The sequence below is a fragment of the Elgaria multicarinata genome, chromosome 4 (genome assembly GCF_023053635.1).
Source record: "Elgaria multicarinata webbii isolate HBS135686 ecotype San Diego chromosome 4, rElgMul1.1.pri, whole genome shotgun sequence".
Classification (NCBI taxonomy): domain Eukaryota; kingdom Metazoa; phylum Chordata; class Lepidosauria; order Squamata; family Anguidae; genus Elgaria; species Elgaria multicarinata.
The window spans coordinates 117,873,129-117,889,801 of record NC_086174.1 but is presented as its reverse complement, the minus strand read 5'-3'; the positions used below and the strand labels follow the sequence as shown (position 1 = coordinate 117,889,801).

The 16,673-nt window shown below is 41.8% G+C and overlaps 1 protein-coding gene across 2 annotated transcripts in view; it reads right to left on the bottom strand.

Moving 5' to 3' along the window:
* Positions 1 to 1,132: 1,132 nt before the first annotated feature.
* GCLC (glutamate-cysteine ligase catalytic subunit) overlaps positions 1,133 to 16,673 on the bottom strand; it is a 34,090-nt gene continuing 18,549 nt past the window's right edge. The window contains exons 9-16 of one of the 2 annotated variants that reach the window (XM_063125056.1): positions 15,445 to 15,583; positions 14,736 to 14,848; positions 13,454 to 13,546; positions 12,567 to 12,671; positions 4,999 to 5,080; positions 4,749 to 4,852; positions 4,143 to 4,263; positions 1,133 to 3,105 (exon numbers count right to left, since the gene is read on the bottom strand). In XM_063125056.1, the coding sequence (XP_062981126.1) occupies positions 2,897 to 3,105; positions 4,143 to 4,263; positions 4,749 to 4,852; positions 4,999 to 5,080; positions 12,567 to 12,671; positions 13,454 to 13,546; positions 14,736 to 14,848; positions 15,445 to 15,583 (966 nt within the window). In that variant the 3' untranslated portion in view covers positions 1,133 to 2,896. Of the gene's footprint in view, positions 3,106 to 4,142; positions 4,264 to 4,748; positions 4,853 to 4,998; positions 5,081 to 11,957; positions 12,017 to 12,566; positions 12,672 to 13,453; positions 13,547 to 14,735; positions 14,849 to 15,444; positions 15,584 to 16,673 lie in introns of those variants that run through there. The other variant, XR_010025392.1, reaches the window with a different exon arrangement.

Sequence of the window (16,673 nt, the reverse complement as noted above, 5' to 3'; positions counted from 1 at the left end):
GCAGAGTGGATTATTGAACTCATCATAGGTTATCGTGTTGTGTGGTGGTCACACAGTGGGTTATTTTGGCCACAAAAGCAGTCAAAACTGTTGCTGTCCTCTCCTCCAGGTGGCAGCAGCCTGACCCCACCCTAACTCTTCCTGACAAGCAGTTATTTTCATGATTTGCCTACACATAATTGTGTGTAATTATGCAGAGTTTTGATGATGCATTGGGTACCTCCCAACCAGGGTAAGCTGTGAATGAAGGTTGGTCCCAATCTTGCATACTTCCAGCGCTTTAGAGCCACCCTCCTCCCATTGTCAGGGTGATGCTGGAAGCGCTGGAGTAACATCTCCCTTCTCATTGGGATATTGTGGAAGTTTAAAAGAGGCTGCTGCAATTTTATCAATGGGTGAAACAGCACTACTGCTGGGGCAGTAGGACTGCAGGAGGACAGGGGGCGTGGAGATGTCTCCGATTATGCAGCAATAGTTTATTTGTCTCATCAGGTGGGGGATAACAGTAGTTTATTAACTCATCGTGGCTTAAAGTGACATCACCTGATCTTTGAATGCTATTTGAATCCCAGGCCTATATTTCATGTGCCTCAAAGGATAGGTATAACTGCTGAAATTTTGTGTGCATGTTTAAATCTGGCATGGGTGTTTTTCAAGGAACTGAAAAACATCATATTTGTGTCTCTGTCCTGACATTTGCATTGGGTCTGGGACAAGTTCAAGAATATTTAGAAAAAACTACATTTCAATTATATGGAGGAATATTTCATAGTGACCGCTAGTTATTTCAAATCAAATGTGAGACTGAGCAGCTCTCCAGACTTTTTCTTGTACTATTACTTCTGCATAGCCCTCTAGGTCACAGTTTTCATGGCAAGCTAGCACCTTTCTCCTCTCCGCCAACCTCAAAACAGCACAGAAGTTCCTGTACTTAGGTAGAATAAACCTCTCTTCCACTTCCTCATTTACGTAACCCATCCTCCTTCACATGTGTACCTAAGATCACTTCCTTATTGTCCAAGGTTCACAACCTCTCCACCTTCCTACTGTTTCCCTACACCTGCTGGAGTAGGCTATGCTAAAGAAACAGCCAAGGATAGGGTGAACAAAACTGAAAGGACCATCTGACACATTTGCTTTGCATTTTTTTAAAAGTTTATTTCTTTCAGTTTCTGTGGAAAATATGTAAATGAAATAGCTTTACACTCAGACATCCACAATATATGGCATATATTGTTCATTCCACAGATGAGTGAGCCTGGGCCACCCCATTTGCACCCTGAAACAAGCACACCTATGAACACTGCACGAGTTCTAATCTCTCTACAGGCAAAAAGTTCTTGATGCAGTTTTACTGCAATTTTTGCATTGGTTCTTTGTAAGTCATTACACCTTAGGATATTTGTATTTGCTTGCTATTAAGGATTTTATAATCTTTCATACAGGAAAAGTTACTTACTGTACCCTTACCATAGGTAGCTAATATTTTAAAGCCTCACCTTTCCCCTATAAATCTCAGGTATATATACAGTCGCCAACAACTGATTTTAAACTCTATACAATTCCTTTATGTTTCTGATTCCCGATTCACAGGTGTATTAGTGCATTTCATGATTCCTCTTGAGATAATTGTAATAAATTAGAGAGGATACAGCTCATAGTTAAGAGGAAAATGAAGCTAAATCACAGAAAAGCTGTCACTGAAAAGGAAGCATGAAACATTACAGAATTATTTTTAAATCATGTCTTGCTGGCTGTGCATTGCGGTTTTCCTACCATTTGTTTGGTCTCTTATTTTTGTGCCACACAAATCCAAACATTTAGCTAAATTGAAGCTCCAGATGTTTATGGATTTGCTTTTTAAGGGAGAATTGTGTGATTTAAGCTCCTGCGTGTATTGGAAGGGGTGCCTGCATCACACATTACAAATACAGTAGAAGTGGGGAGTAAAGTGAGATGTCTGCCTGCTCTTCCACCATGGCAACAGGGTCTTGGAAATCAGAAATAATATTTCAACCATGTTATCTTAAAGGGGGGGAGAATACTCAAGAATAAAACCAAAATACCATCTATAAACTTTGACTAAAGAACATGGTGGTGCTAATTAATAAATTTGCTCCTCACATGTTAGCTTATTTGGCTGTGCCTCAGGGGCTCAGGCTATTACGAATCAAGATAATCATACATGCATGATACCCCTGACTTTTGGCAAAGGCAAACAAGTATCTAGGAATAAACTGATTTATTCCCCAACTTAGTTAAGGGGAAGCACTTGGGATGTATTATATTAACTGACAGCAGGAGGACCAACATCTACTTTATGAACTGGGCTCCTTGACTGTAAATCTGAATCCAGTGATGACAGACTTCAGCCACTAATTTCAGCAGGACTGGGACTGCACCATTTTCTCAAAGCAGAATGGGAATAATATCTATGTGAATCAGGTTCTGAATTGTTCTTTAAAATACAGTAGATTATTCAGTGCATTCCAGGTAACAAAAGGCAGAGTAAACATTCAATGTCTGGAATGCGGATAATATACAAGTACCAACACAGTACCTTTACAAAGCTGTTTGATAACAGTGAATTTTTTTTCCAGAATAAGCATATAAAAGTTATAAGCTGGTTCACAATGACTTTCAGTATGTTATTAAAATACATTGATGTTAAATCAAAAATATTTTACTATTTACATGTACACAGTATAAACCTTAAATATAAGAATATGCCTATTGTAGGAAGTTTTAACAGGATATTTAGGCAGATTGGCCCACCTTATAGTGCAGTAGACCCATTTTGGTCTTCACACTATGAAACTGCAGAATTCACCAGTAATGTAGCTAGCGCTACAGCAGAGAATGTTTCATACTTTGCATGCCAGATTAAAGCCTTCCATCAAAAAGTGCTAGTTTTAGTTCCACTGTATTTTACTTTGTTAAAGCCTACTCCAAGCAGCTCTGGGCACTCAACTTGCTCTTCTGCAATTTGGTTGCATTTCCACATCAAGCTGTAGTTCATTTCTTCTGTGATCACACTATCATGTTTGTATTCTGGATGGTTTGCAACAAACTCTCGCATCCAACGAGCAGCTGTCATTAATTCTCCTGGTGGGGTAAGTGGAGGGAAAGTCACACATTGTACACATTCACATTTCCTTACATCTTGTATGAATACAGTCCCATCCTTTTACTTTGTATTTAAGATTTGGCTTACTTTACAAAACCTTCTTTCAACTCAATATTGAATACAAGGTACTGGATTCCACAACCATCCAGTGTGTAGAAAGCAAACTATGCAAATACAGTATTCACTGAGTCTAAGGCCTTAGCTAGATCTAGCGGTCTAGCGGGACGGAGGGGTGAAGATCTCACAATTTTTTTAATAGGGTCGCGCCTGCCATTTTTTAAATTTTTAAAGAGACTGGAGCGCACGAGCTCCAAAAAAAAATCCCCCCCACCTCATACCTGATGGGCACAGAGCTCCTGAGGATCTCTGCGCCCTGTGTGCGTGTCCCAGCTCCTCACGAGGAACCATGAGGAGCTGGGACAAACCGTGGTGCCAGCCGCACGTTCCACAGTCTTGGGCTCAGCCCAAGACCATGGAAAAACCAGGCCTAAAGGGTAGGGTGAGATCCCGGGGCAAGGGAGGGATCATCCCTCCCTGATCCTGGGATCCCCTGTGCGTCATGTGGACGCACATGGATGGTCCCAGGGATTGCCCCGGGATTTCGCCCCATCTAGCTAAGGCCTAAGACTTCAGCGCCACTTAGATATTAAACACACCATACTGTAAAACAAAGTCTATCAAGTTTCTATTCTCAACAATATTAAGTGATGCACAAAAAGTTTTCCACTAATATTTTTTCCTGCAAAACACTTCTATTCCTGCATGTATTTTTCCATATAAGTAGCAACAAAGAATGGACAAATATCAATAAAATTTGACAAAGTTTTAATTAACCTTTTCAGGTGACTATCATACACTTAAATATTTGTAATATACGGAATGGGATAAATTAAAACCAAAAGCAGAAATAATCAAAATATGCTCCCAAAAATGCTACTGTATTTAGGACAACTTTCCAATTCAAAATGTTTCAGAAAATTCACATCATTAGCTAAATCAACAGTGGTTTTTATACCTGATGCTCTCTTTTTTATTAGTTTCAGGTAGTTTAGAATGCTGCACCTTGTATCCACATCCACTTCCATATTTTCAAGATAAGAGTTTAAAATTGGAATTAATCCAGGAAATACTCCCTCCTGTAAGACATAGACCATTGTTGAAATAAAAATACTTGAAACCCCTGATTTCTTTTTTCAAAGGGTTCTCACACTATTGTAATTCCTTAAGATAACAAGTACTTCAAGATCCTCTAAAGACCAAGTCAAACTGGGCAATGCAATAGCATCCTCTCTTGTCTCATCCTCAGCAGACAGAAACCCAAATCAGAGTCTACTACCTGCCTGCTTTAGGTCTGCAGCCTGACTTTTAACCCCTCCCTCCATCAAATCACTGAGAGACAGTTAAGGAAATTAAAAAGTTGCCTTAAACTCTTAATGTATTGATAAACCAACACTAGAAAACTCGAGAATGGTGGGTGGATACTGCACTGAGTGCAACTGACTGGACCAAGAACCAGAACACCAAGACATTATATTAGGAAAGAGTGTATCCTTCCCTGTAAACCGTGGTGGTTTTAAGAACTTATTGCTGCCCTGTCCGAAATTCAGAAAGTTGTCCTTACCTTTCCATTGATTATTGTATCTATGCTCATTAAGGTATACTCTTCAGCATCTGTTTCTGTACCATTTTGAGCTGGGCCACATCCATCCACTACAGCATTGCCACCTTTTCAAAGGTAGATGGGGGGAGAGGAAGAGAGAGAGAGAGAGAGAGAGAGAGAACACAGAACATCCAGGGAAGGTAATTAGTTTCATCTTTATTTTACACTTAAGTGTCTAGTAAAATCAGACTGCAAACAAGCAGCAGCATACCTTTACAAATGTCTTTTCTGAAATAAAACATGCCCTGCCGGACAGCATCCCGTTTCTGAGCTACTTTCATGTTCTCATCCACCTAATAAAGGGAGATTGGGGGGAAAAGTTATACTGGATTCCTCAGGGGGGAGGGAAGTGTTTGCACTCTAGTTTTGTGGGATTTGGGAAACTTTGTTTCAATGGGTTCGTTTTCACTGCTCGTTTTCTGAATGCGTAAAAACACTAGGATGAAACAGCAGCCAAGTCTGTGATCCCAGCAGGAGATCCTCCACAACAGCTGCTTTTCATGCTAATGACTGATGGCTCAAACAGTTCTCTCCACACCATTGTTCACAAGCCATTTGAACCAGCTTTGAGCTATTCACTTACTAATTTAAACAGATGCGAACTGGCTGAACCCCACTCAGAAACAATTGTAGGAGTGTTTCAGAAGTTAACATTCACACAGAACCAGTGATCATCTCAAAAGTTGGGTAAATGGCATGTTTTCCCTTTCACATCCTTTGCATGCAGAAAGTTCTAGATTCAATCTCTAACATCTCCAGTTGAAAGGCTCAGGTGACAGGTGATGTGAAAGGCCTCTGATTGAGAAATCCTACCACTCAGAGGGGACAATGCTAGGCTAGATGGACCAATGGTCTGACGAGTTATAAGGCAGCTTCCTATGTTCACATTGTCAAGCAGTGTCGCTACACCATTCTAGAGAACCCTGAGATTCTTCAATGTTGTGTTAAGTTGATTCACTGGTTTCAGTCAACTAGGAAGCGAGAGAGGAATCAATAAGGGGGGGGGGGAGAAAGATTTTTGTTCCGTAATTGAGCAAGATGCATACATACACTTTGAAAAAAGTACTCATTCTAAAATTTATATTCCAAGAAGATAGCCTACTTGTGGGTTATCTTTTGTCAAAAACTTATTCTGAGCTCTTTGAGGGACAGAGATTGATACTAAGGAACAGAGATTGATACTAAGGAAACTGATGTAAGCCACCATGAGCTCACAGGATAGGGCAGGACATAAATAAAATATAAATTCAATTAAAACCAGAAGCTTAATGTGATTTGTCTGTTGCCATTTGTCAATGGAAAAGCCTTTCTGAACAAAAGGTTTTTACCATCCCCCTGAAGGCTGCCAGCAAGCTAGCCAGGTTGATCTTAGTTGTTGTTGTTATTATTATTATTAATAATAATATTTATTGCATTTTTATACCGCCCAATAGCCGAAGCTCCCCCTAAGGAAGATGTTCTACAGAGAAGGGACCACCATGGATGACACTTGCCCACCTCAGATGGCAGTGGCACTTGAAACAGAGCCTTCCCTTATGTTTGCTTCCGGGACTTTTTCCCTGGCTCCTCCCTTCAACTAAGTCGTCTCTCGTCTCTGCTTTCCAGGCCGCTGTGTCTACGGTGTTCCTTTCTCAGCCTCCCTGGCACTCTTCTTTCTCACAGCATGTAGCTTCTTGGCACTTTAAGTGCTATGAAGTTTCTCCGGAGCCTTCTCCTGTCTCAATTCCTTGCCTTTTCCCTCAAGCCTCATCCTCCCTCTACCCCTGCTCTTTGTCTCTCTCCGTAACTTGCCGACTCTGCACCTTTCCTTCAGTTTCCTTGGTAGTAGGCCGTCCTACATCTTAGGAGAGTAAGACACTTCTTCATCTTAGCTCTCAGCTCATCACATGTGAGGTTTTAATTCCAGCCAAACAGACAATTTCCCATTCCCTCAAAGAAGTTGAGCTGCAAACTATTTAGCCCTTTCAACAAGTGAATATTCCATACTACCCAGGGCCGGATCTACACTACTGCTTTAAAGCGCTTTATAACAGTTTTATAGCGCTTTAAAGCAGTTAAAGCGCTTTATAACTCTTATAAAGCGCTTTAAAGCAGTAGTGTAGATCCTGCCCAGGTCAATCAGTTTCTGAAGCTTCACTGCCACAAGTGCAATCCACTACATATTGTATCCTGAATTTTTGTTCAGGTATATGTTTCTTTTTTAAAGAAGGAAACTCAAATGCTCACCTATGATAGATCCAGGAGATGGAACTTTAAGAAAAAAAGTATCACAAGAATCCTGATAACAGACTAACTGGCAACAATGCTAATGAGCAAATACTTTTATATTTCTTCTTCCAAAAAGGTAGATTAGCAAGATCACATCACCTAACACTAACACATTCTGAATGTAAATACAATGGTTTCCTAACTTCCTCTCCATGAATACAATGATGTGCAGTGGCATGGGTACACAGCAGGAAGGAGGGAATCACCAAAAACGTTACACCGCTTTTGGATCCAAATAATTCCTTCTGGAAGAGGAAAGTAACCTTTGCATCCATCCCATTATTAATAGGGTTGTGCATCGCCCCAGGCAGAATCCCCGAAACCGAGGCGGGCTGATTTGGCCCGCCTCAACTTGGTTCCGAGTCAGCCCGAGGCCCCCCGAACCCAATTGGCACCGAAGCTTCGAGGCACCTTGCGCCACTTCGGAGCAGCACTCCCTGCTCACCTGCCGCCAACACCGCCGCATCGCTCCTGCTGCCATCACCGCCGCCATCGCCACTGCTGCATTGCTCCTGCCGCTATCGCCATATCTGAGAACCAGGCCGCAATTTTAAGATATCACCATGTGTGTGTGTCTGATTAGCACCTCTATGGCCACCGTAGTTTGTGGCCATAGAGGTATTAAACTGTTTAGTACCTCTATGGCCACAAACTACGGTGGCCATAGAAGTACTAATCAGAGCCCCACGATTTTTTCTTTCTCTCCATATTCCAGGGCCTATTAGGATGGAAGCGAAACATTTTCCACTCTCCAGCCCACCCTTTGCTGTGTGTGCTAAAAAGCTCAAATGGACAGACAAAACGGCACAGGCTTTTGATCGGCTAGTCCTCTCTCCCAGCTATAGGAACACTATCGCACAGATTTTAGTAGACGCGCCCCCTGAGTTGGGAATCTTAGCCTACGAGGAGCTAATGCAGGACTTGTACTCCTCCCTCCTAAACAACCTCAGCAACCCCAAATGCAAGAGAGCTCGTACTAATAAATGGTTTGATTGGGACTGTGTAAACCTTAAAAGAAAAATTCAGCTCACCTACCGCTCCTACCGTGAGAACAATGAACGCCAACTACCACGCACATACTATGAGTTAAAGAAAAAATACAAGAAGCTCCTGCAACACAAAAAAAGAGAGGCAGACAGGGAAACCTGGCAACTACTGATAGGGGCTTCCATTTCCAACAATTGTAAAACCTTTTGGCAGATAGTATCAGGTGCCCTAGGTAACAGCAATGGCAGCATGGAATGCCATATACCGGCTGAAATCTGGGAGAATCATCTCCATATCGCCTTTAATGACAGCCACATATCAAATTCTGATCCGAGACTGCCACCTGACTCCCCTAACTGGCCCAATGTCAATATCAGCACTGTAGAGGACTTAATACTACAGTTAAAGTCAGGTAAGGCTCCTGGACCAGATGGCATCCCTTCAGAGATGCTGAAAAGCAACATCAGCTGGTGGACTGCCCTGCTAGCACCTCTTTTCTCCTTAATAAATAAAACTGGGTTAATTCCCGCAACCTGACTAAAAGCCATTGTCATTCCAATATATAAAAAAGGACCCAAAAATGACCCATCCAACTATCGACCCATTAGCCTCTTATCTGTAGTTGGTAAGGTCTATGCCAGTTTCTTGGCCTTGAAACTAAAAACATGGATCCTTGATAACAATATATTGGGAGAAGAACAGATTGGCTTTAAAGCAGGCTGCTCTACTCTTGACCATTGCCTGGTACTGGCTCACCTGGTTCATAAATATTCTACACCCAGTGGAGGCAAATTATTCACCGCTTTTATTGATCTCAAATCTGCCTTCGATTCAATATGCCGAGCCCATCTTTGGAGCAAACTGGAACAGCTTTCTATCGAAAGCAGGCTTCTGTTCCTGATTCAATCTCTGCATCATAAAACATCTGCCCAGGTTCGTTGCAGTAGAGAAGGACATCTCACAAATGAGATTGTCACTTCACTTGGTGTCAGACAAGGATGTGTTCTCGCCCCCATCTTGTTCAACCTTTATCTGGCAGACCTCCCTGTCTGGTTGGCTTCATTACCATCGCATGCACCCAAGATTGGTTCAACAAAAGTTTTCGTTCTTCTCTATGCTGACGATGCCGTTTTGATCTCCCAGACTCGACTGGGCCTCAAGAGACTACTAAATGGTTTTGCCAAATACTGCGAGAAAAACCTGCTGACAATTAACTATTCAAAAACCAAAGTGGTAGTTTTTGCCAGGAGGAAGGTAAGATTCCCCTGGTCCATGGGGGGAAACAGAATCAACCAAATTGACGCATATAAATACCTGGGCATATGGTTTCATGAAGCTCAAAACTGGAGGGCACATGGCAAACACACCAAGAGTAAAGCTGAACAAACTATTGGTGCGTTATCCCGATTCTTCTATGCGAAAGGTGGGAAATATCTACCGGCAGCCATCCAGGTTTACAAAGCTAAAATAGTGTCTCAGACTCTATTTGGAGCTCCAATATGGTTCCCACACTTCAAAAGTTCTCTTGAAGGAGTGCAACATCTCTACCTCAGGCTTATATTTGAAGTCCCTAGATGTGTTTCTGGTGCTGCCCTCAACTTGGAGGCTGGACTAAGTACACTTAAATGCCAAGCTTGGATATTCACCATACACTACTGGCTCCGCTGTCACCTAATGCTCACCCCCAACTCCTTGGTTACCAAAGTCCTGTTAGAACCCTCCGAATCTCACTGGTCTAGGGCAGTGGTGCAAAAAGTAACCTCAATAGGGCTATCCCCTTTTTTCCTGCTATCTCTGGACTTGGACAGCGCTAAACAGATCACCAAACAGAGACTACTGGATATAGACCACCAAGAGCTCCGGGGAACTGCCTGGGGACCATGTTCCCCCCAATCATTGGGTCTCCCAGTCCCTTCTTGCAAAGACGGAATGCCATACCTGGGTTGGTTAACCATTCCCAAATACAGGAAAGCATTCACCCTAGCAAGATTTAACGTCCTCCCCTCCAAGTTGCTGGAGGGCAGATATAAGAAAATTCCATCCAAAAACAGATACTGCCCATGTAATAACATCGAGGTGGAATCCATTTTGCATGTGCTCTTCCATTGCAATTTTTACCAACAGGCAAGAAAAGACCTATTATGTCCTATTATGCAACGTCTCCCTGGACGATCCCCTGAGTCACTCCTGATTAGTCTACTTCAGGGCTCCAGTAAATCTACCACTGAGCAGGTGGCCAAATTCCTGAATTTGGCCATCCGCACCAGATCGCTTATGGATGTTGATTGCGTTTAAATCCACAGATTAGCAATTTTATTATCTATATATCCCTCCCTTTTTCACTATGCTAGGCCCCAATAATCCAATTCTGTTCCCTTTTCAGAAACCAACAAATAACCATCTAGTATCTTTAGTGATTTTGTAACACTCCTTCTTTTTATCCCTACTCTGTATTGTTTTATATAATGGTGTATCTTCTTGTTTTATATTGGTCTGTTGACTGTAAATAAAGGAATACAATACAAATAAATAAATAAATAAATAAATAAATAAATATAAATAAAACAAAAATCCATATCTAAGGAGCCCCACGATATCTTAAAATTGCAGCCTGGTTCTCAGATGCGGCAGCCATGTGGTGGAGGCGGGAGCAAGGCGGCGGCGGCGGCAGGAGCAAGGCGGCAGTGATGGCAGCAGGTGAGCATGGAGAGCGGAGAGAGGGAGGTGAGTTCAAAGGACTCATGTCCGGCCTTGCTACTTGCTTTCCTGGGTGCCAGCTGCGCAGTTGGTACCCAAGGACTTGCAAGGCTGAGTCGCCTCAGGAGGCCTGAATCTTCAGCACCGAGGCAGGCAACCTCCAAAGCACCCGAGTTGAATTGGGGCTATTTCGGTGGCTCCAAACTGGCCTCTGAGGTGAATCGGGGGGGACGGACCATGCACAGCCCTAATTATTAACAAGTTAGCCACTCTGATTTTAAATGCAGCTTTTCCAACATGTGTTTACATCTTGAATGCAATACATCATGTGGCAGCCTTAGAAAGGAGGCATTTAGTGTACAGCATGGCAGAATCTCTTCTCTAAAGGTGGAAATACATCTCATTCTCAACACAGGACTGACATTTCTGGCAGCAGCCCTCTATCCAGTTCTCTCCCATTCTCCCTGTAATGTTTAGGCCCACTACCTCACTCACATCATCACACTGCATAACTGCCACCCCAATCCATATCACATTTATTTTTTAAGAATGTGGAGTCCAATTGTGAGGGTAAGCGCTGCCCATTTTTGATCGACCCCACTCAGAACTTGTGAGGGTAAGCGCTGCCCACTCGACCCCACTCAGAACTTCTCCCCTTGCTGTCCCTGAGGCTGACAAGGCTGAACACTCAGGGACTGTGGCCTCTTAGGCAGGGCGGCGGCTTGAGAAGAAAAGGGACCGTGCGAAAGAATAGTGAGGTGCACAGCCAACAGCGGAGGAGGCCCGCCCAGAGCGATGACATTTTTTGAAAGTTTGAGTCTGCTGGAAGCTGACAAGTACAACTGCGAACATGAGCAACCACTGCTAAAGGCTACTTAGGGTTAGAAAACCAGGAGAACCTCCCCAATGGCTGCTGCTGCTGCCAGGAGCATGATGCCTTTCACTGGGATGGGGCAGGGGCTGTGGACGAATTGAAGAAAACCTGACACAGGGAAGCTGTATTTGGTAGCAGCCTGCGTTAAGTGTAATGTGTAGTTTGGCCTTAAGCAAACCCACTCCGCGGAGGTTGCTTCTCAACATTAAGAGCTTGGTTCCCAGTGCAGTGTATCCTTTTTGAGACAGTGAGAGGGGAAGGGCAACTATGCCGTACAGGCCAAATACATTAATTTTAATGGGTACTTGTAGTTTAATTTCCATTGCAACTTATTAAAAATGTACCTGTTAAAAGTTTCAGAGGAAGCATTACTAGGTATCACAATTAGTGTTGCTGGAATGAACTACAGACAAGAAAAGAACAAGCATTTAAATACAACAGATCGGGCACCAAAGGTTGTGAGAGTGGATGGTCTCTCATGCACCTGATCTTTGTCCTCTGAAACAATGTGGGTCATGGCACAGAAGGCTGCGGTGTGAGCAGGTACTGGGCAAGACTGGCAGGGGGGAGGTAGAGGAAGAAATTGAGTTTCTCCACCCAATTTTAGGCAACTCCTAATTGTACAAAACAGCCTGCACTGTTTCAGCAGCTGCTCTGACCCTCCAGAGAACCTTTTCAGGGGTGGAGAAGATCAGTTTTGCATGTGGGCCTTCCACCCACACAACCTTGAGTCCCACACAATTTATGAAACTTAATTTTCAAATGTCAAGCAAAAAGCAATTAGAAAATCATATAGATATAAAATAAATTAACTCTGACAGAAAGGGGACAATAGGTACTTTAACTCAATTCTCACCTAATAAACTAAATAGGTAGGAGAATATGAACACTTTCCCTCCTTCTGAACATCACAATTTAACACACTAGATGGAGGAAGAGAAAGACATTCTTACCTTGGACAAAGGGATTAGAAAATCCAGTTTGTATGAGAGGATGACTCGGGTGAGCAACACAACGAACACAACATATGCAGAATTTTCAAAGTCTGTTAATTGCACCTAGGTATTGAGAATGATCAGAAACAAGATTAACAAGTGCATTGGGGGGAAAACCACAAACAGCTGCACAGCAAGTTTACAATTTGAAATCTCTTAAAATCTGACACACGGTCTATTCAATATGTACAAATGCCACTTTGTTCTGGAATTTTACCTGGGAGAGAAGCGATTGGGACGAGATTTTGGCTAATGCCCTCTTTCACAATGGGGAGAAGGTACTGACTAAACCAGAGATCCCATGACTTTCTAAACATGGAATCTCTGCTCAACACTGAAGGCGAACCTTTGGCCTAGGGGCCAGATGCGACCCTCAGGGGTTCCTTATCTGGCCTACAGGCGCATTCTGCTGTTAATGCTGATTAATGATTGGGGATAAGACTTTATTTAAAGGCAAGTAAACTTTAAATATTGTGCACAGAATTGAGCTGCTTTTTTGGGGGGGGCAGAATTGAGAGCTGTTGTACTGGGTAGACTTGCTTAGAGCTGAACAGTACTTTGCAGTTACAAAAGGTGCTTGTTGCACTGGGGCATACTCCTGAGTAGACGCGTATAGAATTGAGCCATGTTTCATATTCTTATTGGGAAAATGTAAGTATCGCTTCTGTTCTTGCTGCCATCCCCCACCCCAGCTCCCAAGACTTTAACACCTAGCCCAAAAAAGGTTCTCCACCCTTGCTTTGAAAAGACAAACAATAAGCATGAATATAGTGTCATGGACACTTCCAACTCTGTTCTGAGATTTTTATTTATAGCATAATCTATTGAACATGCATATCCCTTACCTCCATGGGTCTGAACTCAACTCTCCATCCAATATCTGAATTTGGAGGTGGTGGCTTAAATCTCATTGTCTGCCAATTTGTTGACTGAATATTCTATAAGAGGCAAAGTATACATTAAAACCCCACATTCTAACTGCTTTCAGAAAAGTTAAAATCCCTACACCCAAGACATTGAAGTGACCTGAATGTCAGAAAGGCATGATAAAAGCAATAAGCTATTAAATTGTCGAGCCACAGCACTTGGGCTAATGAAGCACAGAAGAGACCATATATCCAAAGACATTCAGAACACTTCATGCTAATTCATTCTCATATTTCTCTAACATTATTAACTATGGGATGCATAATATCCCAAATGCTAGCTGAAAGACAGAATAAAGTTAAAACGCAATAATAAAAGGCCTCAAGGTTATAGCTGCTCAATAGAACAAATTATTATCAATGATCGTCACCAGGTCAGGCTAGAAAAGAAACCTGCTTGAAACCCTGGAGAGTTGCCGCCAGTCAGTGTTGACAATACTAAGGCATCTTCCTATGCTTAGCATGATGCCTGAATTGTCTTGTCTGTATTTGTCAACCTGATGCCCTTCCTTCAATATTGAGGCAAGGTAACGCTCAAAAAAATTCCCTACAAAGCATAACTAAATACTTCTAAAACGCAGGAATGTGTATAGGGATCTTTCAGTATTAGCTTAAACAATTATTAAACCACATAGCTTTTACGTTTGATTAAAATAATGCTTTGAATTTGCCCAACTCCAGAACCAAATTGGGCTGATTCAGATGCCCAAATTATAGTGGGCTTCCTCTAAATCAAACAGAATCCCAATGTGAACATTTCTGAACATTTGGAGGAACACAGACATAGACAGTGGGTAGTATCCAATTATAGTACTACACAGCACAGACCCATTTGTACTTGGACAATGATGTTTGCAGACATTTTGTGGTTTTCCACTACCAATGCTTCACTACATAAGTGAGGACAACCTTTGGCAGACTGCTTGTTCCACTTTTTCATAGTGCCAGATCAGTTATAACAGAACTCTCCCAACACTGGCTTATGCTCTGAATCCATGTGTTTAGATGTTCTTTGTTGCACTTTGCACTTCTGCTGGAACTTGACAACTGGAATCTAGAACTTTCCCCTGCCTTGAAAATGGGCAATGAAGTACTTTTACACTTCCAACACTGACACGCTTGTAATTTAAGGAATAGTCTATAGTATATTCAGCACAAATATGTAGCTTTTAATATAAGGAAACTAAAATAAAGATACAACCTCAAAGTGATCGGATTCATTTGCATCATCCAGGTGAATTTTCTCTTCAAACAGAGTCAACGGATCACGAATAAATAAGTGAGCAATGTGTTGTGCCAAAAGATGGTCAATGCCTACAAAACCAATAGGTTGGGACATTAGCCAATATCAAAAAGAAAACTGTCCTATCACATACGAAGATTAAGTGAATACATATCTGCATGTAATAATAATAACAACAACATATTTATTTCTTACCCGCCTCTCCCTCTGGATCGAGGCGGGGAACAACATTGAACACAGAAATATTATAAAATACATAAAACTAATTAAAAATATATAAAACTTATACATTATTAAAATAACAGCCAGACATCTTAAAATTCGACTGGGTAGGCCTGCTGGAAGAGTTACCTTACCAAGCATGGTATGAGCAGAAATGGCTCAATCACCACAAACACATGAAACGGAGCTTTTAAAGGGAAATACACTTCCTGGATGGTGGCCCATACATAAGAATACTTATTGCTTAGGAAAACGATTTTCTTTCTAGATGTGGAGGTCTCTTCTGAAAATCAGTTAGCACACACAGTACTGGAGAGCCACTATATTTCAAGTACAGCTATTGCAACGTTAATCACAAGAAGTCCTTTCTTAAGGATTATGTCCTGTTCAAACAGAAATCAAGTCAGAATACCAAGACCCAACTGTCACCGATTCAAATACTTACCTTCTTTTACTAGGTGCTCATAGATTTCTTTATCTACTGTCAAATCAATGTCATTGTACTTTTCACCACATTCAGAGAGATAACTGTCTATGGAATCGTATCTGGATTTATTGATTCTGTAACGGTTGTTCTTCAATGGCTATGTGATTTAAGAAGAAAAAGATATAGTGCTTATAAATATTAACTGACAATAGATGCTGTACACACTGAATAATAGTACCACTTTTATTCAAACTGGAAATGTGCTTTTCAGTACTTTTAAGTCTAAATTAAGGTAAAATCATTGTACCCTAACTATAAGAAAGGAGCTTCCCTGTGCCTGTTTGCATTCTCTTTCCCTCCTTATTGTTTACTACAACTTTATTAGATTGTAAGCCTATGCAGCAGGGTCTTGCTATTTACTGTGTTATCTGTACAGCACCATGTACATCGATGGTGCTATATAAATAAATAATAATAATAATAATAATAGAAGTATAAGATAGAAGTTACTAGCCATTAGCCGCCCACCACACCCCTGCTAGTTCACTTGTGCAATATTGGATTTTGCCCATGTGGATAAATTTGATGTTTTAAAAATTTAAATCACAGTAACACAAATAGAGTCCTGCTGCACAAAGAACTTTGTCTACCCTGTGCATGTCAAAGTTTATTTTATTTATTGAAATACTTATGTGGTGCCTTAAGAACATAAGAAAAGCCCTACTGGATCAGACCAAAGGTCCATCTAGTCCAGAACTTTGTTCACAAAGTAGCCAACCAGCTGTCAACCAGCAACCCACAAGCACGACACAGTGCAACAGCACCCCCCCACACACACCCATGTTCCCCTGCAACTGGAGGCCTTAGGGCCTCCAAGGCAATTAACAACAATTAAAACAAACTTGCTCCAATAAAAACTGAGAACAGTAAAACCACCATAACAAAATCAAAACCAAAAATATTAAGTGAAGTTACCAGTTGGCTAAGGTTGGCTGTGCAAAAGTAGAACCTGGTATTTGGCACTGAATTCCAACAGAGCTTTCATTGAACAAAAATCTAGCAGTCAAATGTGTGGAATGAAAGCTTGAGAACATATAGGGCATGCTTAGGCAATATGGTGCCCCCCAAATGTTTTTGACCACAACTGCCATAATCCCTGGCCACTGCCCATGCTTGCTGAAACGGATCAGAAAGAATTGGAGGGCACCACGCTTCCTACCCCTGATGTAGGCAGTGCTTTCAGAGAG